The sequence below is a fragment of the Ascidia mentula genome, chromosome 7 (assembly GCF_947561715.1).
Source record: "Ascidia mentula chromosome 7, kaAscMent1.1, whole genome shotgun sequence".
NCBI lineage: Eukaryota > Metazoa > Chordata > Ascidiacea > Phlebobranchia > Ascidiidae > Ascidia > Ascidia mentula.
Genome location: NC_138572.1, coordinates 1,046,731 through 1,071,900, shown reverse-complemented (window position 1 = coordinate 1,071,900; position 25,170 = coordinate 1,046,731). Strand labels below are relative to the sequence as shown.

Here is a 25,170-nt window from a genome sequence, read left to right as displayed (position 1 = left end):
AAAAGAAAGGACGCCTTGTCTGTAAGCAGACTAGCTTTAGTAGTAGTGACACCGACAGTGTAGGCCTATACTCAATCCACGAGTGTGCAATGATCGTTGTAAAAAATATGAAAAAAATAAGTTTCGACGTTAGAGTGACCCAGAAACTAACAGGGGTTCACAACAACCTTTGACACCATATGGTCGGATAGTCATTTACAACGACAGATTCCAATCTAAACCCCAGGGGCGCTGTTTCACCATGGGGGAACACGTCGGTAAATACTTGTCTGACCACATGAATACCTGAGTAACCTTAGCGTGTCTTGCAATTTACGCTCGATGTTCTGTTTGATCGATGGTGTGGGTGCGTTGTGCTTGTCTGCTATCTCATATAGCCTCCGTCTGTCGCAGATTAAAAGCGCGCTAGGATTCCAGAATGAAAAGCTAGTTTTCGTTGTGATGAAAAAATATTTTATACGAGCAGTTTTTATGCAATGCGATGTAGCCCATATTATCCAGTAACTTCAATAAATATGTTTTAGTTTTTAAATGTCTCAAACCACTGGTTTTGTTTTAGTTTTAAATTAGTAATGTTTTAAATTGTTTTTCAATCCCCAAAAGCTCCTTCTGTCCACCTTATTGAACAACAGGAAATCGGGCGTTATTACCTAGCCTAAATTACGTCATGCCACGTAGACGGCAATTCTTCAAAGTTGAAAACTTGTCGTTTTTTCTAGAATTCGTTTCCCGCTTAAAAAAATAGAGGAATAGCTTTGTCATAGCGCCCCACGTGGTCGTATATAAGTCGGAAATTTCGGCTGTAGTGGTTCTTTTGCACACGGCACTAGTTTACACCGGGTACTTGAATCAAGACGAAACGTTCCGTGTGAAAAATAATGGGTAAGTACCATGTGTCTCTCGTATGTGTTTGTTATTTGTCCAAATCTTGCTCTAGGTAGTTTTCTTGCAGAGATTTTACAAGTATTACCTAGTTTAGTTGCTTTTGGCTAGTTTAAACTAAAAAAATTTGACCTTAGGTTGATCATTTTTTATCTTATCCAACTTTTTTGTAAGAAATCTCAATATTTATTGGGTGGTTATGCTTACCAACTACTGTTTGAATGTTATTTGTTCTGTAAATATACCTACAGACGAGTAAATACTATGTAAAGTGATGTGTAATGAACAAAACAGCCTATATAATGTATATGCAACATTAAAATGGATGGAATTGACTAAGCAACTATATTTGTTGTATTTTACAGATTGTAAAAAGTTGTACAGCTGTGTATATCATAACAGAGCAAAATGGAATCTTCCTTTAAACCTCAGGTAGGGTTGTACTTTTTCATGGTGTCTTACAATAAAATTGCATCAGAGTTTGTTATTGTTAACATGTTGTATGTACATTTAGAATGTAAAATGGTAGCTATGATTTCCCTCTAACTAATTTACATTTAAAATCTATCTTTTTTTTGCCTGTAGAGCTTCTGCCTTATTGAGCAAAATGTTTTTTTTCTTGATGATTCTGCATCTCACTTTATCCCAAAGCACTGTGGAAGGTAAAGGATGTTTTTCTTGTGCTTTAATGATTTTTTGTGTTTTATTTCTGCAATAGCACCGTCTTAATTTTTTTGCAAAACGATCATAACCGTATTTTGAAAAAAAATAATTTAAACAGGTATAAAATGGGGAAAATTTAACCCAAAATTTAAAAGCAAACGTAATAAAAAATTTTTTGATTTATTTTTAAAGTTGGCACAAGTGTTCCAAATGTAATGCCGTTCGAAACTGTCACTACCACTGCAGACGTACTACAACACTCCACCATTTCAAACCAAGTTACTCAAAATAATAATGATGAGCCTATTCTTACCAACTGTACTAATGGAACGTGTTCCCTTCAACTCAACTCAAATGAAGTTGTATGTATCTTTTTATTGCTCTAAACAATGTCACCATGTTTATCAAATTGTTATTATATATATATATATTAAAATAATAAAAAGTCGCAAAAAATACTTTAAAAAGTGAATGTTTGCCTCCCGCACATTTTACAAATCAATAATAAAAAAAACAGTGAATTTTTTTGGTGATCCTGATTTGACATGCATGAGTACACATTATCTCTATGTTACTAAAACATAGTATGCCAAATTTAATGAGATATTTTGTGCAAACCTTTATCTTTCAGGTCAAATGCTTATCTATATCATTTACCTTAATGTCGCTCATTAATTATTTATGTAACATTTATACGTTTGTAAAAATCATTAAAATTGTGATTTGTTTTAAATGGGATTAAGGTAATTCCAACATTGATTTGACTTTTGTGCTCCTTTACATGATTTACTAATAACAATATAATAATGCACACAACAAAACATAAACCTTATTTAAATACTTGATCTTGATTGCAGTTCATTAAATCTAAAAGTTTGAAGCGCTCACACTGTTTTCTTGCTTCTAATGTTTTGTAAAGTTTTGGAAAAAACAAATTTATTTGCAAACTTTGAATTGTGGTGTTACTTTGTAAAATTTTATTTTAGTGTTTTTTAAAGATATTGACGGAAAACACTATATTCTTTAGACAGTGAAAAGGATGTTGGCATACACCTCTCAAATATTTAATGAGTACGCCAATGGAAGCCTGATCACAGAGGAGGGGCTTAAAAAGTTCATGACGCAAATCGGTTTTTGGCGCAAAGTTGAAAAAGAAGATCCGCATGCAGGTCATGACCATGGTTCCCATGACAGCTCCTCTGAAAGTCACGATGGTCATGACCACGGTGAACTGACGTTGCAGGACCTCCTTGGAATCGATTACTACTATGACCTTGAACTTGATAATGGGGTCGTCATATCTGAGGAGGTAAGCTGAAAATCTAGTTTGAATTATAGAGTAGATTGTATCAGTGTTTTTCGAAAAATGAAAGCTAAAAATCTGCTGGTGGTTTGTGAATGCTTGCTGGTTTTAGCACTGATGATGAACACAGTGTAGTGTTTGAAACACTTGCTTCATCCATCATTGCTAGCAAATTTATAGCTTTGACTTTCATTTCGAGAAATATTGGTTCCGAAATATATTGTACCTTCATCAGTCTCATGTAATCTGCATTTTTCTGTATATTGGGCACATTGGAAAGATTGGTTGATTAGTTTCCTTTAAAACACAAGCTTTCAAGTTTCACTCACTTCAATTGTGTAAAATAGGCTTTTGATGTCAAATTTGTAACATAAACTCAATGATGACAGTGCAAATTTGTAACATAAGCTTCTAGTACTGGGAGACAAAGTTGTATTCAGCAGCATTGTTTTTCAGTGGTGCTGTGTATATGTGCACTGTCATCACAGACCTCTTCTGCATGTTTGCAGTTGTATTAAGAACCACTTGACTCTATTTTTTGTTACTCTGTCGTCATTAGCAAATTACTCAGTAACGTTTGAACCAGCAAACATAGTCAGTGACAACGTGTCAGTATTCCCACAACTGACCCTGTTTGAAATTAAGTTGTGAACAGGCACATAGAATTTAAAGCTCAAAAGTAACTTTCCAATCGTGTTTGTTTATCGGAAATGGGAAAAACTATGTTGCCATTCTTGTTCCTCCAAGAGGCACCATGCATATTTCCCTGGTATTACTGCAAGGGCTTTTTGATTGACATTTCCTTTCATTGGAATATTAGTAACCACTGTGGTGATTTCCTTGATGCGCCACTCAACGAACTGTGTTTCCACCTTATTTGTATTTGTGTGTGCCAAAGTATGAATTCCTTTCTACCCAATGGATACCTTAATGTTACCAGATCATTTTTTAACATTACATAAAACATTGAGTTACTGTTTCAGCTTTTTCACATATTATCCAACATACGTCAGTGTTACAAAATATTTAATATGCTACACATAATTATACCTCTGTATTTTCCTTGTCTACGGAACCCTTTAAGTTTGAGTTAAGTTGACAAAGAACCCAAGACTTTCACCAAAATTTAGACATGTATTTTTTACCCATAGATTCAACAAATTTGTTTAGCAGGTAGCTCATGAAACCCTTAAGATTATGTTGTAGAACTCACTTTAGGGAGCACTGTTATACCCGATGCATTTATATTTGGTATGATATTCTCCACACACACCTTTTTCTTTAAATTTTAACAAGCCCAAATCAAACCTTTAATGAAAGTTCACTTGAAAGAAATGATTAAATTTGCATGCAATTTCCCCTCCTGGGATTTTACATGCCAGAACCTATTAACTGCTTCATTTGATAACATCCTGAAAAAGGCCGAGATTGTGAATCTATTTCAATTTTTTTTTATTTATTTGTGTCGAGTTAATTCGATCTCATTTGTCTTATAAAAGTCACAGATTTACCCATAATTCTAAGAATAAAAAGACTTTGAAGAAAAGACAAACACAGTATGAGTCAGTCTTTCTATTCTTAGAATTATGAAGTTTTCTATTGTGGACAAAAAAACATGAGCAAATTTAAAATAATTTTTTGAATTGAATGACCCCAATTTCCGGTAATTACAAACAACCAAAAGTTTCTTTTTTTCAAACAATTTCCATCCCTTAATTTTTTGTCGATTTAAAATCACACTTTTCATTGCAGTGCTTGGATTCCGCCCGAGCATTACTCGATGAATTCAGTGAAGATAGGGAAGGGAATCAAAATGGTTTCACTCTCTCAGAATTCTGGCTGATTTTACCGAGACTTCTTTACAACCTGAATTCACCTTTTTGTCAACCAGAATCTGGTAGGTTGTCATGGTAACGCTGGTTTCTCTCCTGTTTTATGGAGGTTTATTTTAATTTCTGTTGTTATAATTTCAGCTGAGGAAAATCAAGTTTCTGATGATTCCACTCCACAGAAAGAGGATCGTGCAAAAGGTGAAAACAGTTACTTTTTCAAGCAGTTTGATTTTAAATCTTTTTGCGTTTGTGAACTGGTAAAATTTAAATCAACTATAACAGCCAGGTGATTTCTAAAATACTTGAAACAAAATAAACACTCCAGTCAAATATTTATATTTAATAGAATCAAAAAGGTTATAGTTGATAAGGTAGAATCAAAATGCATTAGGGAAAATCTATTGACCATTGACAAATGCTGGTTAAAACAACTCTCTAACTTTTAACACAGTTTGGTTGATCTCTATTGCTTCTGTGGCCGTGATTAGTCTTCTCAGCATTGTCGGAATTCTGATCGTTCCTCTGATGAAACACTCCGTACATTTCAACAGACTACTGTCATTTTTGGTTGCTTTGGCTGTTGGGACTTTGGTCGGCGATGGATTGCTTCATCTTTTACCACATGTGGGTTTTAAGTATTTTAAGAAGCAATGACATATAATTTATTCTCCTACCAAAAATGATCAAAAATGGCGCAAAAACAGTTATACTAATGGGATGGACCAGTTTAGAACCCAAATTTACATGTTGAATAAAGTTTTGCTGCTGCTATATCTTGATTACCGGTAAACCAGGAAATGATAAAAATAGATATAACGCATATTGTACATTTGAAACTCTCAACCCAACCATAAATGAGCTGTAGTGACTCATTTTGCACAGTTGTAACTTCCTTTCTCGTGTTTTTTAGTGGCCTTGAATCCTCTATAGCTAAATTACTTAGATTTCACAATAACGGCAATACTAAGACCCCCATGGATACGAAAATTCGATGATGCAAAACGCTTGTTAATTTAAACATGTCGCAATATCAGAGCTATTATTGCAGCTTTGCAACCACCGCTCAAACAGCAAACGCTGTAAAAGATAATAAAATACATGGCGGTGTGTGTGTTTTCTGCAAAGAGAAGCAGTTAAATAAACATTTTTTAAACTGGACATACTTTGCCTAGAGTTCAAATTCCAGTTCCACATGTGCCAGTATTAAATCAACGTCATTAAAACCTTTTGATCTGTCATGGTTAGGAATGTGAACTGTTTCAGCTTTACATGAAACAGAGCTGTCATGTGAATATTAAACTATCGCGCTTTACATGTCAAAATGTGAAAGTATGTTTTGTTTCTATGTTGAAATCACTTTCATGCACAGAAAATACTGTGTGTTGATTGTCAAATGAGTGTGGGACTAGTCAATAAGTTGTGAGCAATACTGCTTAATTAGTTCATGTCCGGTTAAAGCCCACACGCTAGTACACAAACTCTATACTAAAAGTTCCATTTTGTAGTATAAAGTAGTTTCTTTATCTATCATTTTTTGAAATTATTGTTGTGCCTTTAAAAGTAACATAGAAATTATATTTACCGCCTTTTCGTCTGCCATCCGACAAGAGAAGACGTTCTCTTCTTAAATTATTATTGCTTGTTTCACAGGCGATGGGGGGTGGAGACCACAGTGGTCATGTTCACACTGCGGAGGTCGTGGCAGACGAACGACAAAAAGTCATGAAAAGTTTGGTCGCTGTCATTGGCATTTATATGTTCTTCGTGTTTGAGAGCGCGATGGGAATGTGGAGAAAAAGAAAGGTTGGTATTATGATGTCATAAAACATTTGGAACAGACGATGATTCTTTAATGACATAAAATGTTCTGGAAATTTACATCATGTTCTACTTATCCACATTGTTTGCTATTGGGTTGGATAAATGTGGAGAAAAATATTTGCTTTATGATGTCATAAAACAATTTTTCCAACAATAAAAGCATGAAACTCCTATTCTTACGCGCTCATTGTTTAACAACTACAAACAGATGAGATAAAAACGTGCTTCACACAGAACGCGTAAACAAAGGTGGCATTCGAGCAAGCGTAACTAATTGTTGGTTTTGTACACATTGGAAGCTGCTAATGTTCACTTGAGCGGAACCTAGTTTCATTTATAGATGCAAAGTTGGACTTTATTTTTACCGTTGCTGAGTTTTTTATTTTCATATTTCAATCATATTCACCCCAAAATGAGTGAATTATTGTTTTATAATTTTTAAACAGAAATATTGAAGAAATTTCTTCTCTTTTCACAGCAGAAAAAGGATAATCTTGAAAAGAAAGCTATTCCGACTCCATCAGACACGGTTGTGTCTCCAGTAAAAAGTTCTGATGTATTTTTTCCGAACAACACTGCCATGAAAGGTAATATACAGACTTAAGCATGTGTTGTATTCACATTTTTCAACCTTCATGTCATCACATCTTGACCTTACTATAATGTTCCAAATAGTATCATCAAGCCATAGTTTTCAGAATCATCCACTTATGTGACCCAGGCAGCAAAAATTACCAGAAAAACAGTTGTAATTTATCTGTCAACCTTTTCTGTACTTTCTTTTTTTGTCAAAAATGCGTTAATCTTTTGACAGTGGTTCCTAGAATCCACATTAAAAAAATCCACTCCAAAGTTCTGTTTTAATTATGGATTGTAAACGGCCACAAATATTTTCTTCAGTGTATGTGCTTTGTTTTAATTGAACGTTGTCTGGTTGTCATTTCGTTGGGCTTAACGCTTTATAGTGGGTTAAAATATGTAAATTAGCTCTGATTCGTAGTTTTCAAGTGCTCATGTTTTTTTTTGGATATACTCAAAAGATGTCGATGCCATTTTGTTAATTTCCAAAAAAAAATTTTAGAAAGTTTTTCTATGTTTTTTTTCTCCCAAATATTTTTACTTTAAAAAAAAATGAAATTAGGTTTAGAAAGTTTTTCTGTGGACCTTTTTTGGAAACCAATTTGAAATTGGAATTTAGAGACCTCCCATAGCTGAAGTTATTGAGTGGGTGGTAGTTTTGGAAAATAACCCATTGTTGCCATTATTCTGGAATGTCTAGTCTTTATGTAAAGGCCCCACACACATTTCTCCATGATTTTGTCAAAGACTTAATGCCACAAACAAAGAATATGTGTTATTACCATTTTCCAATCTGTTGAAATAACAATTAAAGTTGTCTTTACCAGACATAAATTGTCCCTTGTGGTTATGTAAGAATCAAGCACTATTTGTTGGTCAACTAAATCATGGAATTCGTGCGGATCTTTTGCAGAAACTGTTCTAGCAACAGAAGATGAGAAACCATTCATAACGGCAACCAATCAAGTCGATGACACAGATGTCCACGGTTCGCAAGACAGCGGTTGTTCTTCTGCTGCTGTAAGCCTAAACATTGTCAACATTTTTGTGGCTGTAAATGGTAGATCTTGTGTACTGATAGGTTTTCGATGAACTTTTTAGAAAATCCCTTTATGATTCAGAACTTATACTAACGGCAAATTCGGGAAATTTATCTTCCTGAATTATTATGGGCAAAATTTATAAACCATTCTTTTACCATGCAAATAGTTTGATAAACCTTGACACTTTGAACAATTATTGTAAAAAAGAACTAGTAACATGGTATAATATGTTTCAATAATTCCTGCATTTAAACTAGTGTATGTTTGAGAGTTGGTTTATTACTATTTCTTGTGCTTCTTTAAAAAACAAGTTGTTTAAGCAGACAAACCTTAACTTAAACCAACAATTTTTTAGGGTTGCAACCATATTGCTGCTGGAGATGCCTCTACTGCCACCTGGGGAACAAAATGTGGTGAGTTTATTTTAAACTTATTCTCTGTGTTTGTGTTGCATTTCTTGAATTTATTACAAAAAAAAACTTTTACTTGTCAATACATATTAAATGTGTTCATCATATTTTTATGTGCAATTAAGAAAACTATGTTTCTGTGGTTGCTACAGGCAACAGCACTCCGCCGTTTCCAAGGAAACTGGATCTTGAAAAAACAATAGAAGATGATGTGAAGGAGAAGTTAGTTGTGCCAACTGTGGTCATCGGTATGTACACTTAACTGTTGTATTAGGCTTTGATTCCATCTTTGATTATTGTGTTATTATTCTTCGGGATAGCTGGTGATGCAAAGGATATTTTAGTTAGGTTTAATTTGTTTCTAATGTAAAATCGGTTGTTCTAATGTAAACTGGGCAAAAACTGATCTATTAAATTTAACGATTTGGTCGCCAATCTGCTCATGGTCTGCTGTGTATTAACGATATGTTGCTCTATTAAAACTTACATTAAGAATTCTTCATGCATAATGTATTATATTTAATACATTAATACATGTAGTATTCCCCAAATTCGAGTGTAGGTAAGGAAACCAAGTAATTGGGATTTTATTACATGTAGCCTAACCACGTCTAATTTTCTTACGTGAGTCATTGACGGGTAACGCGTCATGCCACCTAATGTTTGAAATGCCCTTTTTGGACGAAACAGGTCTTTCGTCGAAAAAGGCTTTGCTCGGGGCTGTTCACAACTTCGCAAAATTTTCAAAATTTTCACTTATCGTGAAAGTAAATTTGGTTTGAAGGTCATCGTGCGCTTCAAGGTCAAATACGTGATAAATCATCGACCTTGTAATAAATGTTAAATGGAAAATGATTTGACCCCAAAACTGTAATTGACAACTGTAAAAAATGTGAACACTTGACCTGACAAATACATGCTTATGTGACTTTTTCCTGTACGTTTTGACATTATTTTGACGTTCACGATTTGCGTTCGCGCTAACGGCGTGGTTTAATACAGAGGGTCCCCATCACGGTCATCACCACGGCCACAGCCACCATAACCATGACATAGCGAAGGCCTCTGGTATCAAAGACATGGCGTGGATGATAGTCATGGGTGACGGCTTGCACAACTTCAGTGATGGCTTAGCTATCGGTAAGCTTAATTCTGTAACTCAGCCTAAAATACTGCGTGTTACGTTCATAATATTTGTTTAAATCGCCTCATTTAAAATCATAAAAGTTTGCATTTTTGCATTGTTGTAGGAATAACTCTCATTGTTATCGTAACAATGGTCTTTATTACAGGTGCAGCTTTCAGTAGTAGCATTGCGGCTGGGTTGAGCACTTCACTTGCAGTATTCTGTCACGAACTTCCCCATGAACTTGGAGATTTCGCCATTCTTTTAAATGCTGGAATGTCAATCAAGCAAGCTATTCTCTATAACGGCCTCTGCGCTTGTCTAGCCTTTATTGGCGTCATAATAGGTAAGTCACGTGCGTTCCTTAGGGAGCGGATTCATTTTGTTCAACGGTTTTCTGTCTGTCAATCGCGTCGTTTACCTGACAAAGCATATTGTTCATTGGGGATATTTCTTCATTAAATGGATTCTGTATCGTGTTTGCAGACACATCGCATATCTACATACTGTACGCCGAAAGGCCGAATGCAAACCCGTGCCCAAATATGTTTCGTATATTTATCTTCATGTTTTGTTGACAGGGTTGGCAATAGGCGAATACACAACTGAAGTCAAGCTTTGGATACTTGCCATCACCGCTGGGGGATTTCTATACGTTGCTCTCGTTGACATGGTAACGATGAGTTCAATTTTGAACAAAATAAATAAACCAATTTAACAATTATGTAAAAAAATGGCAAAAAATGTTTGTTGAGTAATTTTTTCATGTCTGTTGCTTTTGTTATACTTCAGTTATAAAATTCCTCGTACGAACTTGTGGTTGTGTTATAAAGTACACGCCCAATAAAACGCCCTTGCTTTGTTTCTATGCTTCAAGTGTAATCCGTATGTTTACGTTTCAGATTCCTCAAATGCTGGAATCAAGTTTACAAAAAGACGGCCTATTCCGATTTATCTATCAGAACGTCGGTTTTTTAATCGGTGTCATGATCATGCTCATTATCGCCCTCTACGAAGGCGCCTTCCATGAGGTCTTCTCTGGCTCCTCCGGTGGTAATGGTGGTCACAGTGGACATGGACACTAGATGGTGATGCGGGTTCCAAAAGTTCCTTAAAATTTATATTTTTTTGGCGCTTCGGCCGATTTTGAGTATTTCGGCGAAAAGCTTTGGTTAAGATGGAAATGAATGTATCCGCACATGGTCAAACATCAATCAGTCTTTTGCTTATTGAATGTCATGTGCTTATTTAACCCTATACACTTGCCATTATGATTTGATTATGTCACAACAAACCCTATTGTGACGAACATCGTCAACAACAATGCTGTGTTGTTATTTGTAAACGATGAATTTATACAAGCCTATTGCGGCAGTAAAGGATTTCTGTGATGCCAGCAAACCTTTTGACCTTTAAAAAGTTTTTTAAAAAAAACATAGTTTGATGGTCATGACCAAATACTTACAGTCATTTTTATCAGCAGTTCGCATTGAATTGTTTGTGACGTTAGTTTTGGAACATTTGTTCTAATTTTGTGGTTGATAAAAAACAACAATTTTTGGTGCAAAAATGTCATACATACTCCAGTAGTTTTCAAGTTTGTTTGGCCAAGTGTTAAAACTTTCCAAAAAATTTCTTTATCTTGGCTGATTTAAAATATGCTTCGCTAAACCGTTTCCCAATGCTCTGCTGGTTGTATTTATTCTTTTTATGAGATGTTCCTAAATGTAAAAAACGCTTCCATTTCTGCTCGAATTTTGGTGCATTCAAATTATTTCAAAATATTTACTTGAAACTCCCAGTGTTTGAAAGTTCCAAGACTTTTTCATTTGTACATAAATATTCACTTATAACAATTTATTAGCAAAGTATTATCAAAACCCTTCCAACCTGCTTTTCCACCAGTTCATTTTTGTGACCTACAGTTTCTACCCCTGTGATGTCACAGATACCATTGTTTAGTCACTGTTGTATTTATTGTTTACCTGCTGTAGAAAGTGTTTTTCAAGGGATTTTAAAAACTTAGTATATGATTTACTTTACCATTTCTACGAGGAAAAGGGGAGGCTGATTGCAGATTGCTTTTCATGTAGTATTTTTCCTCGTTAGCAGTTTTGTGAAATAAGGCTGCCTAAACTGTTATTTACATTTGTGATCTTCAGCTGCATATTTGCTCTGTCTTCTGACTTCGCGAAGCCTTTTTTGTGTTTCTTGTCGCTGTTGTACAAAGTGTGTTGAATTCAATCTTGTGCTTAAAGTTTTTTAAGTCTTTGAGAATTCATTCTGCTCAAGAGTTGGTGCTTGAAATGGGTCAATTCAATAGTTGCCCATTGCACTTCTTTGACAGAAAAACATGCTATGGTGCAACAAAATATTATGCCGTTTGTCCCAAATATAATGCTGTTTGCCTTTTCAAACTTCTCTGTACCTTGGCTTAGGATTGAAACCCTTGTGATCAATGTAACGGGTCATTTCTACACAGAAAACCCTTAATTTATCGGCTTTGTAGAACTTGGTTAGTGTGAACGTTTTATTGTTGTTTTTGTTTATTTGTTTTTTTCTGCAACTGTGTGCTGTAGTGCATTAAAAAATGTCACTTGGTGATTGTTAGTTTGGACCTTTTTGCACCCTTTGCACAGGTCATGAAACTGCTAGAAGGGCTAGATACATAGGCTCATCAAATTGAGTTTCTGTTGAAGATGTTTAAACACTTTTGTATGTTAATAATCTTAAATCAGCGATTAGTTTGCGCGGGAAAGTTACATTTCCGTGTGACACGTGGACATTGTTTTATCCAATCAGACACTTCTCCACCTGCGCCAAACCGGGGAAATCCCCGGCTGAGATTCTTTCACTGTTTGCGAAAAAAAATGTTTGCAACACGTGATCAAAATCACATAGATTTTGAGATTTTGGCTTAAAATGTGTGACGGCTATGTTCTTTCGACATGTATTATGATCTGTGTAATGACAAATTTAACCTTGAGTGGGTGAATGTTACATACCAGCCCTCCAAGAACAGCCGGCACGCAGTGACCACGCGTGTTTAGTAACGCATGGCTGGGAAGGACCAATCAAGGTTTATTCGGCGCGTGTAAAGTTGGATAGGAGGAACACGTTTCAGGTTACTTAAGGTCATTCACCCGGTGACTGAGTTGGTTTCAACATGTAAAATTTTGGCTCCAGGCCTCGGGCGTTGGTTTCGGGTTATAGTAAATGCAGCAAATAGCAAATTAAACGACACCCAGTCATTTTCTAGATACGCAGTATCAAGCACCTTGTAGTTTATGTATTCTGTCCATAGCCAAATGTTGCAGATTACAAGCAAATATGTGCAGCAATCACCCTGAAAATGCAAAACGTATTGTAGTTTTTCAGATGGAAACTTAATGTTTTTGTGTTGAAGGCAGACCTCCCTTTTTACTGGCAAACACAAACTTGAGTTAAAGAACTTATTTTCGTTGTTCAGTTTTCACGAGTTAGCAGACATGGCGGAAGTTTCAGCCACGGGCAAATTGAAGGAAGTATTTCTGAAGGTAAACTATTTATAGAATTGTTTCTGTAACAACAAAGACATTTGCAAATACTGTTTCTTGTGTTGCTTTTGCATTGCCAAAAGCATTTAAATTACACCTGAAGAAGTAAAATCTAACTTATGCATGACTTTGTGGTTTTATTAAATTGGCTATGATGTGTATAAATAGTTATTACAGCATTGTTAGAAACCTGTTTATATTTTTTTTCTAGTATGCTTCTGTGAATAAAGGTAGTGAGTCTTTTATGAGCCCGAATGACTTCATCAGGTCGTATCTACTCATGTTCCCTGAAAAAAACTTCAACCAAAACACAATAAACAGTCTTGCGGCCGTAGTCGATTCAACAGGAGATGGGCAAGTTCTGTTTTGACCTTTTTTATGTAAAGTCCAACATGTGTTCCAACATAGTTGAAAATTTTATTGTGTTTGCTCTGTTGTTAAAGTTACGATGTGTATTGTCAGTAGAGTGGTTTGAAAAACATTCCTTTTTTTATTTTATTTTCCAGTTTTGATTCTGCTTCTTATGTACTTTCCTATTCTAACCTGGCCAAAATGTTTAAAAATGGGGTTGTGGTGGGTTTTATTTAAAAACATTTTTGCAATTATCCCAAAACAAAACAACCCTCATTTGTAAATTGGTTGTAAATTGTCCACATTCATAATTCAGTGCATAATGACTTTATTGCACCCTTACTTGAGTAGAGACAAATTAGCATATTATTAGTTACTTCTAAGACAGAAATTTTTAGATAGTGAAACCTCAGCATTGTGACTAAAAAAGATTTTCTATCATATTATTTTGGACTAAAAACTTTCATGTAAAGTCTTTTGTCAGTAAAAATATTTTCATTTTTACTGATATATATATTTTACTTACCAAAGGCATCGTCAACATTGCTTATTAAAATTTTATTTACGTCTACTACAGGTTTATTTCTTGGCCTGAATTTCAAGCATTTGAAGCTGTTTTGAATCTTCCCGATTCATTGTATCATGTTGCCTTCCAACTGTTCGACATGAACTGCAATGGAAAGATTAACTTCGGTAAATATGTGATTTTGCTTATTTGTTCGTCTTCTTGCTAGTCCAGGGTTTCTCATCCGTGACCAACAAGGGCCATAGGGTGTTCTGTGGTTGCCATGACAATAGTCCACATGTTATACAAATATTTATTATTTAATGGTTTGATTTTCGAGCTTGCTATCTGTGTTTGGATGGATGAGTAGTAGGGACCAGACCCTAAGACTTGCTGTGGGAAACATAAAAGGTTAAGAACTACCGGTGTAATCACAAAAAACATTTTGTATTATCCATACGATAGTTTAAAAAAGAGTTTGATTATTAGTGGAAATTTATAGAATAAATGCACAAACAAACATGTCTTCCCATGCATTGCTTTAATATAGATCTACAGCCTATTAATAAACTTGACTTAGACAAGTTCAGTTACAGCTGTTACAAAACTATGTCCTCTCATTAGTTTTAGAAGTTGATCGCTCTGTTGTTAAGAAGAACATGTTATATATGTTGTCCTCCTTTGTTTTCATTCACCCACAATCCCAAAATCTGACCCTGCAAGGGTTACTATAAATTATTGTTCCTTGAAAAAATTGTCCGCAGCGTAGTTAAATGTAATTTAATTGCGTATTTTTTGCTTTTCAGTGACAGCATTGAAACATAGATTACTGTAAATAGATTATTTCATAAGCCAAAGTATAAACACATATATGTCTGTTTTACCCCATATGGCCCACTGTAGATTTTTTACAATTTCAAGAGTACCTCTGATCTATAATATCGGATTTGTTACAAGCCATACTTATATAGGTGATAAAAAGTGAAAAGGACAAAATAATGTGGATGTAGGTCATGTAACCACCTATTTGCTGAAGGCTGTGTTTGCTTTTCATATGTAACATGCGACACTACATGTGGTAATACCTAATATTGCCTTGCAGAGGAGGTGCAGAACATCTTTAGTAATACTGTTTGCCATCAGCAAATACCTTTCCACTGGGATTGCAGTTTCATAAAACTTCACTTTGGCGCCGACCTTAAAAAGACCCTCAATTACTTTGAGTTCACACAATTTCTTCAGGTTTTCATTTCTTTTTGCTCTTTTATTATGTATTTTTTGTTTATGCCTAGTTTAATTTTGAAAATGTTCTGGATTTTAAATAATTTTTGAGTTTTCGCCAATAATGTGGCAACATGTTATTCTGCTGAGATATTCGTTGTGGCCAATGACAAAGTAGATTAACCTGGTTTAATCGAATATATAACAAACAAGAAAGCTGTATATTGTGCGCTACCAATGAGCAAACAGAAAACACTGTTATTTTCCTTTGCTGAGATGCATCATATTTGCCTACTTTTCCATAATAACCACCGTTATGTATAGGATCTTCACACAGAACACACACTGCAAGCGTTCAATCATTTTGACACTCATGGTAAAGGAATAATTACTTCACTCGCTTTCAAAGAAATCATGGAAACAATTCGCCCTCATCTGCTCACGGATTTTGTGAAGGAAAAACTGATTGCAGTGAGTGTTTGTTGAAATTGTAACATGTAAATTTAAAGTGGGGTAACAAAATAACAATTGTGTAAGCTGCATACAGATGGCCACTGTTTCAACCTATAATAATGTCTCATCAGTGCAGTTTGGTTTAGCAAAGTCGTCTGATAGTCATACCAGTTGTACTGATGAGACCTTATAGGTTGAAAGAGTGGCCATCTGTATGCAGCTTACACAATTCATATTATTGGCTCCACTTTGCTGAAAATAACAAGTAATTATGTGACTTTTTCATATGAAGTGGATCTTTCAGTAAAGATACGACTTTTGTTTTAATTCCTGAGACACTTCTTAGCTGCTGAATGAAAAAAGTATCGTTATTGAATGCCGTGTGCCAGTGACACACAGCAGTTTGCAACTGACACGCATGTTTGTGTCGTTATAGGTCATGGCAGGATGTGGTCAGCAGTCTGTGAGCTTCACATATTTCCAAGCATTCAATTCCTTGCTCAAAAACATGGAGTTGGTGAAAAAGATTTACCAAAGTGTCGCTGGGAAAAAAGAAGGAACGCCAGTGACAAAAGGTCAGTTGATATTTACTTAATGTCGAGTTTTGACGTGAGCATCTTTTATGCAAATTATCTTGGACTTGCACGCACAGGGATTAAAGTTGATGTGGGTTTGGGAATATTTTTTTACCGTCAACATTGACACTGAAATGTGCAAGCTAAATTATATAATTTCCTATGATTGTTTGTTATGGTTGCTATTATAAACGTGAAAAGTAGCCTTTTGCATTCACATAACTTGTACTTCAAATAAACCTGATTAATTGTGAATTGATGAAAACTATACTGAGGCAACATTTGTCACAATGTATATTTTTACGTAACAGAGGAGTTTTTACTCGGAGCTCAGCGTGTGTCCCGAATGACACCCCTCGAAGTTGACCTTCTTTTCCAGTTAAGTGACCTTGCAGGGGGCAAAGGTCGAATCACGATGAAGACCCTGGATATAATCACGCCCCTTGAAGAAGGTTCCATGCCCTACAACATCGCGACTCAACAGAAAGTAAATCTTAAACCTAAGCTACCATTGACCTTCTGTTGACATTCTTACCAAACACTAAACTGTTTTCTCTTAACTGCATTCTTCGCAAAACTTTTTGATGGTTTTGCAATTAAACTATCTTTAATGTTTTTATTTTATTAATTCGTAAAGAGGTTTTTGTGAACTGTAATTAACACCAAGTTGTTAACAAAAGTTTGTCGAATATTTATAAAAACCTGAAATACTTTGTTGATTACAGACAATCGATACATCCCGACCTCTTTGGCTTGCGGCTTTGGAAAATGCCTATAGATTTGGTCTTGGTGTTTTAGCTGGAGGTAATAGAGTTAAGATGTGGAAATAAAATGTTTTAGTATTTGTGCGTGCGTTCAGAATTTATCAACTGTACGATAAAATCTGGACAATTATGGATTAAACCATCTTTGTTTATTCGCTAGGCACTGGTGCAACTGCTGTTTATCCAATTGACCTTGTAAAGACAAGAATGCAAAATCAGAGGTCAACTGGATCGTATGTGGGGGAACTTATGTATAGAAACAGTTTTGATTGTTTTTTCAAGGTAAACGTCATTTCAAGATTTCACAAATACATGTTGTGCATCTCATTTACAAATATAGAAGCAAAAGAGTCGTAATATTCATTGATTTGCGAGTGTTTCTCTATTCTGCCATCTTTTTATATGCGAGTGAATCTATATATTTTACGCATTCTAAAAATGAAAATATATATGCTTAAAAACCCCTAGTGAAAGTTTACACTGGGGAATCATACAAGGTGGTAACATATATTCAGACTCATTGTTAAATGTTCATTGTCTACATTTGGGAAGTGTCCCCCCCTACTGTGTCATTGTGATTTCATAACAACTATTGTTTTGTATCAGAGTACATGTGTACTAGGTCAGTTCTTCTAAAGGCCTACATTCCCATTGGTGCCATTACATACATACACCTATTTGTCTACTTCACGCATAGATCTAAATCATATAGAGACATATACCGAGACATTGTCAATTTTTATACAAATACAAAAGATTTCACCAGTGATTTTTTGCGAAGGTGTTGCGGCACGAAGGATTCTTTGGACTTTATCGAGGTTTAATCCCACAACTGGTTGGAGTTGGACCAGAAAAAGCCATCAAGCTTACTGTAAGAACATAACTACAGCCAGGAAACTATATTTGTTATGATTATATTTTCTTTGTAGATGAATGATTTTGTGCGGGACCAGTTTCGAAAAGATGGTAAAGTCCCGTTTGCTGCCGAAATGTTGGCTGGGGGTTGTGTAAGTATTCACATAATATTTGCGACTTGTTGAGGTGTCAAGTTTAGCATGTCCTTATTGCTATAGCTGATATAACACAATATACCAACACCACATTTGTATCACTGTACCTACATACAGTAGTGGGATTCAAATTTTTTGTCAGCGGGTTTTATCACAAGAGTCTTATTTTTCAGCTGGTTTTGTTACAAAAATCCATTGACACCGGTGCGCTGATCTCATAAAATTTCGTGAGACAGTTCTATAGAATCGGTGCGAACCGGCTGAATCCCACCGCTGCCTAAGTATCATATACTATGACAAAGTCCATGATGACATAATAATTCTTACTAATCAGGTTAAAGTGTGCCGTCGAAATTTGAAAAGTGTGAAGTCACTGAAAAACGGTTACAGAGTAGATGATTCAGTGTTTGTTGTCGACTGGGTAACATCATATTAAACTAAGTTTACGCCATAGGCTGGAGGGTCCCAAGTCCTCTTCACAAATCCACTCGAAATTGTGAAAATCCGACTCCAAGTTTCCGGGGAAATTGTTGGAGCTCCAAAAGTTTCTGCAATCACCGTCGTCAAAGAACTTGGAATAACTGGATTATACAAAGTTAGTGCTGCACTTTTTGCCTTTATTTGTAGTGAAATATTGTTCAGTTTTTGTTGTATATTATCTTTAAATGTGAGCTGCAGACATGGTGTGCACAACTGTTTCGACCTGTAAGGTCTCATCAGTGCAGCTGTAGACTGTGGCACTGTGCTAGCTTTTACACTAGCGGGCACACTGATTTCCACTTGTTATTATGGCTTTTTTGCACATATATTTAAATGTTTAATGCAAAAAACAACAATATTAAAATCGGAACATTAAAAATTGAATGTTTTCAGCTAAGAATTTTGTGTTTGTGAGTGCAGGGCGCTCGGGCTTGCTTGCTTCGGGACATCCCCTTTTCTGCGATATATTTTCCTGTCTACGCTCACACCAAGCAGTTTCTTGCAAGCGAGGACGGCCACGTTGCGGCGCATAACTTACTGCTGGCTGGCACCATTGCAGGTAGGGTGGATACATGTGAACTCTAGTAAATATTGCTATAAATGTGCACATAGGGCATAAATAATGTGCATATATACATTATGCCTCTTTTGGCGATATTTTTCTGATATGAAACATCTGTAAAGCTTTACATTTGGCTGGAAATTTCAGCTTTACGGTTATCGATCAACAGCCAGCTAGGGTAATTTGGTTCAAGCATTATCCAGAAGGGTTTACATTACTTTTGCACATTTTTCAAAATGTGCAAATTAGAAATGTAGTTCTTTAGTATATGCGAATGTGACCTTGTATTATTGGCATATTTACTCCATTACACTACAATAGTAGTGTTGCAAGCACTAGAGGTGCCACAGAGCTACTGAACCTTATTGCAAAACTTCAGCCCAAAAAAGTTTTTTATGCATGGTTTAAAGTACATTCACTGTAATGTTTAAATTGATGCCACAAGAACAAGTTTGAGTCTGACGCTTTAACTGAGGGAACATTGTCATTTTGTCCCACCACAAGTATTTTGTTGGTTGTAATTTTTGAGTGTTAATTTGATTTCAAAATGTTTACGACTTCTCAACCCTTAAATATTCGTACCAACATTTGGGTTTTGGGTAAATTGTGCAGAAATGTCAACCCAGGTAAGGTTTGGATTTGGCGGTCAAGTAACACTGTTAACGTTGTACATTATGTTGTCAAATAAAAGCCTTCAAATTCATCCCATTTATCTCAGGAGCCCCTGCTGCCTCACTAACCACCCCAGCTGACGTAATAAAGACGAGATTGCAGGTGAAATCAAAAGCTGGACAGACTGCGTACAAGGGTGTATTCGACTGCGCAAAGAAGGTTTGTAACTTGCTTTTCTTGTGCTTGTTTAGAGTCAGATTTTCTTCCTCATCGTGATCGACTCAATCACAGCAGGGGAACGGATTATTAGGCATCACGTTTTGGGCATTGACTGGGTTTTGGGCACATTTAAAAGCTACATTTTGGAGTTGTAAAGTTTGTCGTAGAAGTTTATAAAAACATCCCAACGGCTGAGCTCCCGTAGAGCGTCGGATTTAGTTAGCCCAAGGTTGTGAGTTCAAACCTTACCGGAGGCGCCTTTGAAACTAATTAAATTTTCTTAAAGTGAGCAGTTTATAACGCACGAAACGCTAAACGTTAATCACTGAAACGAGTGTGGTTTGTACTCAGAATGTCCCGGTCGTTATTAAATTTCGTAACTTTATTCCCTCCCATTGTAGGTTTACAAAGAAGAAGGTTTCAAGGCCTTCTGGAAAGGAGCTCCAGCCCGTGTTTTTCGTTCGTCTCCCCAGTTTGGAATAACCCTCCTCACGTACGAACTTCTGCAGAGATTCTTCGACCTCGACTTCGGTGGAAGCAAGCCAATCGGTGAGTGACACGTGTCGTTTTTTAAGTGGTTCGTGTCGACTGGCAGTGTTTTTATTCTAGTTTCATGCAAAGGTGTGATTTTAAATCGTAATAATTTACCTTTTCTTTGTGTTTTACTGTTATCTGTTTTGTGGACCAACTTATTTGTTGTCATAATGCCGTCTATGACGTCACAACTTTTAACAGAAAAAGTTGTTTTATTTGAAATGTTTGAAGGCTTTTTTTATCACCACCATATCAGATAAATTGGGACAAACATTTTCAGGTTCGACTCATCAACCCAAAATTGTCCACGTGTCCGACCTCCCGCCAATCAGCCCAGATCACGTGGGTGGCTTCCGATTGGCTGCGGCAACTTTCGCGGGAATGGAACATAAATTTGGTCTCGCTCTCCCGCGGTTTCAACCCGTCGTCGAAACGAAGAAGTGATGACGTCACGTTTTCTTTTCTGCCTTGAATTTTCCCGTGCACGATGGTGTGCGCCACCTGGTGGTGAAGGAAGTTTGTGTGTCGTCCATCAAATTTCCCCACGATGCCGTTTTGCAATTTGCGCCACCATGCGGAAAAGTATTATTTAAGGTGTCATTATTATTTGAGGACTCCCGAGAAAGCGTCCGAATTATCCTGTATTGCTTGGTTAATGTGAGGATTCAACGCTTTATCGACCAGGTGTTGATGTCTTCAATAATAATGGAATCATTCGTCTGCCCTTGTTAAAATTCTTGCACTTTCCCAACAAAACATTTGTAATTTCGTTAATGATTGAATTAGTTCTGACCATTAGGGAATTCCAACACACTAAAAACGCCATTAATATTCAATAATTTGACCGACCTAACATACCTTAAAGTCGTACTTGTAAATGTTCTAAAATTATGGCAATATAAAAAAAAACCAAAGGCAAACGTACTTCAAAAAACATTTGCTAACAACTGTTTTTTTTAAATTTCACCGACAAATATAACTACTGTTTTTTTGAAGTTTCCAAGTTTTGCAATTGAGATTCTGCAGCTCTGTGGCACCTCTTAGTGTGTTTAGCTTAACGTTCCCAACTCGCTGTCAACCTGTTTGTCGCCTATTATTATGCATTTTCGTCCAGTTCTTAATCCATTGTTTCAGTTCTTGCTCATTTCGTCCTCAGTTTGTTGAAAACATTAATTAACGTGGAATCATTCACTGATGCCTTCGTATTTTTCGCAAAATGATTCAAGTTACGTCAATTACCAGACCTTCTTTTAGTTGAAACCACGCAAACCCACTTTCTTTCTCATCCAAATCTGTTGTCATGACAAGTTGCAAGACCAGTGTTTTTCTGTTTTCATTTTTTCGCTGTTATTTTTTGCAAAGTTCTGGGTGCCTGCCGACAATAGAAAAATTATTGCATAAAAAAGACTGTGTAAGTTGGAAGTGTTAAAAAGCTTCAGACAGGATTTTGTTTCTATCCCAACGTCTGATTTGCGGCAAATCATGCTCTGACGCAGACAATGAGCCAATGCTGACCTGAAAGATATATTTATATCAATTGCTGTGACAAATAACATAACGATTGTCTACCATTTGACTTCGTATCGATGAAGCGTTATTGACGCATAAAATACCTGGATATAGTGACGTCATTAATGTCACATGACACGCTAATGTTTGAAACGGTTACCATGCGATTTCAGTTGCTGAATCGATGACGCGTTTTAAAAATTCCAGCGTTGATTGGTCGTTCGCCAATCAACGCCTTCCAAATTCACTCAACTAGACTTCTAATGCTCCAGAGTTGCAAAGATTAATTGAAATTTTGCCTCCAGCAAAATTCCACTCAATTATTACACATTGCAAGTACATTTCAGTCCAAGTAAATGCAATCAAGGCGCCGTATTTTGATGACACACCAACGAAAAGAATTTTACCGCAAGCAAGAAGACAACGATGGTGGAGAAAACAACGTCAGAAACTTTCATTCCCACCGAAGCAAAAGTATCATGAAGGTATGTCTTGTCTTTGCTAATAAAAACAAACCAATGGAGGGGGTCCAGGCGGCCCTGAGGCCCTCCCAAACCAGTTTACACCGATTTTTGAAAAACACCAAGGCTATAGCCTTTCCTTTTTTCCGGATTTCGGCCAAAATTGAAATGTTGATTTTTTGGCTAATTCTGTTGGAATTGAGCGGTTCCAGGCGGTTGGTGGGGGTCTAGGGGGCCCTGGGGCCTTCCCAAACCAGTTTACACCAGAATCGGAGACACCCAATTTGTGACCGATTTTTGAAAAAACACCAAGGCTATAGCCTTTCCTTTTTTCCGGATTTCGGCCAAAATTGAAATGTTGATTTTTTGGCTAATTCTGTTGGAATTGAGCGGTTCCAGGCGGTTGGTGGGGGTCTAGGGGGCCCTGGGGCCTTCCCAAACCAGTTTACACCAGAATCGGAGACACCTAATTTTTGACCGATTTTTGAAAAAACACCAAGGCTATAGCCTTTCCTTTTTTTCTGATTTTGGCCAAAATTGAAATGTTGATTTTTTGGCTAATTCTGTTGGAATTGAGCGGTTTCAGGCGGTTGGTGGGGGTCTAGGGGGCCCTGGGGCCCTCCCAAACCAGTTTACACCAGAATCGGAGACACCCAATTTTTGACCGATTTTTGAAAAAACACCAAGACTATAGCCTTTCCTTTTCTCCGGATTTCGGCCAAAATTGAAATGTTGATGTTTTGGCTAATTCTGTTGGAATTGAGCGGTTTCAGGCGGTTGGTGGGGGTCTAGGGGGCCCTGGGGCCCTCCCAAACCAGTTTACACCAGAATCGGAGACACCCAATTTTTGACCGATTTTTGAAAAAACACCAACCCTATAGCCTTTCCTTTTTTCCGGATTTCGGCCAAAATTGAAATGTTGATTTTTTGGCTAATTCTGTTGGAATTGAGCGGTTTCAGGCGGTTGGTGGGGGTCTAGGGGGCCCTGGGGCCCTCCCAAACCAGTTTACACCAGAATCGGAGACACCTAATTTTTGACCGATTTTTGAAAAAACACCAAGGCTATAGCCTTTCCTTTTTTTCTGATTTTGGCCAAAATTGAAATGTTGATGTTTTGGCTAATTCTGTTGGAATTGAGCGGTTTCAGGCGGTTGGTGGGGGTCTAGGGGGCCCTGGGGCCCTCCCAAACCAGTTTACACCAGAATCGGAGACACCTAATTTTTGACTGATTTTTGAAAAAACACCAAGGCTATAGCCTTTCCTTTTTTTGCGATTTCGGCCAAAATTGAAATGTTGATTTTTTGGCTAATTCTGTTGGAATTGAGCGGTTTCAGGCGGTTGGTGGGGGTCTCGAGGGCCCTGGGGCCCTCCCAAACCAGTTTACACCAGAATCGGAGACACCCAATTTTTGACCGATTTTTGAAAAAACACCAAGGCTATAGCCTTTCCTTTTTTTTGCGATTTCGGCCAAAATTGAAATGTTGATTTTTTGGCTAATTCTGTTGGAATTGAGCGGTTTCAGGCGGTTGGTGGGGGTCTCGAGGGCCCTGGGGCCCTCCCAAACCAGTTTACACCAGAATCGGAGACACCCAATTTTTGACCGATTTTTGAAAAAACACCAAGGCTATAGCCTTTCCTTTTTTTCTGATTTTGGCCAAAATTGAAATGTTGATGTTTTGGCTAATTCTGTTGGAATTGAGCGGTTTCAGGCGGTTGGTGGGGGTCTAGGGGGCCCTGGGGCCCTCCCAAACCAGTTTACACCAGAATCGGAGACACCTAATTTTTGACCGATTTTTGAAAAAACACCAAGGCTATAGCCTTTCCTTTTTTTTGCGATTTCGGCCAAAATTGAAATGTTGATTTTTTGGCTAATTCTGTTGGAATTGAGCGGTTTCAGGCGGTTGGTGGGGGTCTAGGGGGCCCTGGGGCCCTCCCAAACCAGTTTACACCAGAATCGGAGACACCTAATTTTTGACCGATTTTTGAAAAAACACCAAGGCTATAGCCTTTCCTTTTTTTTGCGATTTCGGCCAAAATTGAAATGTTGATTTTTTGGCTAATTCTGTTGGAATTGAGCGGTTTCAGGCGGTTGGTGGGGGTCTCGAGGGCCCTGGGGCCCTCCCAAACCAGTTTACACCAGAATCGGAGACACCCAATTTTTGACCGATTTTTGAAAAAACACCAAGGACTTAGGCCGGATACCATAAGATTTTAGTTGCTAAATCGATGACGCGTTTTAAAAAATTCCGATCTTGATTACTTGTCCGCCAATCAACGCTTGAAAATTCACTCACCTAGACTTCTAATGCGAGATATTTGCTCCAGAGTTGCAAGGATTTATCGGAATTTTGACCTGCGGCAAAATTCTAATCAATTATTTGAGGAGAAATGCACTTTTTTGTGGCATCTTTGGCAATCAAGGCGCTATTTAGTGGGAAGTTGGGAAGTAACTTTCATCCATTCGAAGATTCATCAACAAGAAGAATTCAACCCCAAGCAAGAAGACGGGGTGTGTTTGGATGTATGGGAGAATTACGTCAGTGATTTTCATCGTTGCCGAAGCGGAGATACTGTAAAGGTATGTCTTGGTTGCGGTGTTTGAAAAAATTAAATGGTTTTTATTTATTTGTTTGCGATGATCAAACTATTTACTCTATGCGTGCTGCCGATATGACGTCATGTGCATTTAACTTCACAGAGGTAGTAATGTACAATGACC

The 25,170-nt window shown here is 36.9% G+C and overlaps 2 protein-coding genes across 2 annotated transcripts; both read left to right on the top strand.

Moving 5' to 3' along the window:
* Positions 1–723: 723 nt before the first annotated feature.
* Positions 724–12,273, top strand: LOC145907942 (zinc transporter ZIP10-like). Its single transcript, XM_082995069.1, has 17 exons — positions 724–882; positions 1,248–1,314; positions 1,468–1,544; positions 1,738–1,907; positions 2,573–2,854; positions 4,601–4,745; positions 4,822–4,878; positions 5,132–5,304; positions 6,331–6,483; positions 6,980–7,088; positions 7,994–8,100; positions 8,479–8,536; positions 8,686–8,781; positions 9,536–9,673; positions 9,826–10,005; positions 10,241–10,332; positions 10,562–12,273. Exons 1-17 carry the CDS (start codon positions 879–881, stop codon positions 10,742–10,744), a joined length of 2,091 nt encoding a protein of 696 aa, XP_082851195.1. The 5' UTR covers positions 724–878; the 3' UTR covers positions 10,745–12,273.
* Positions 12,274–13,067: 794 nt separating this feature from the next.
* LOC145909239 (electrogenic aspartate/glutamate antiporter SLC25A13, mitochondrial-like) lies at positions 13,068–21,855 on the top strand. Its single transcript, XM_082996571.1, has 16 exons — positions 13,068–13,195; positions 13,407–13,549; positions 14,124–14,239; positions 15,154–15,293; positions 15,597–15,743; positions 16,162–16,300; positions 16,612–16,787; positions 17,026–17,104; positions 17,225–17,346; positions 17,846–17,935; positions 17,994–18,071; positions 18,529–18,669; positions 18,975–19,113; positions 19,835–19,947; positions 20,349–20,496; positions 20,762–21,855. Exons 1-16 carry the CDS (start codon positions 13,148–13,150, stop codon positions 20,923–20,925), a joined length of 1,983 nt encoding a protein of 660 aa, XP_082852697.1. The 5' UTR covers positions 13,068–13,147; the 3' UTR covers positions 20,926–21,855.
* The last annotated feature ends 3,315 nt before the right edge of the window (positions 21,856–25,170 follow it).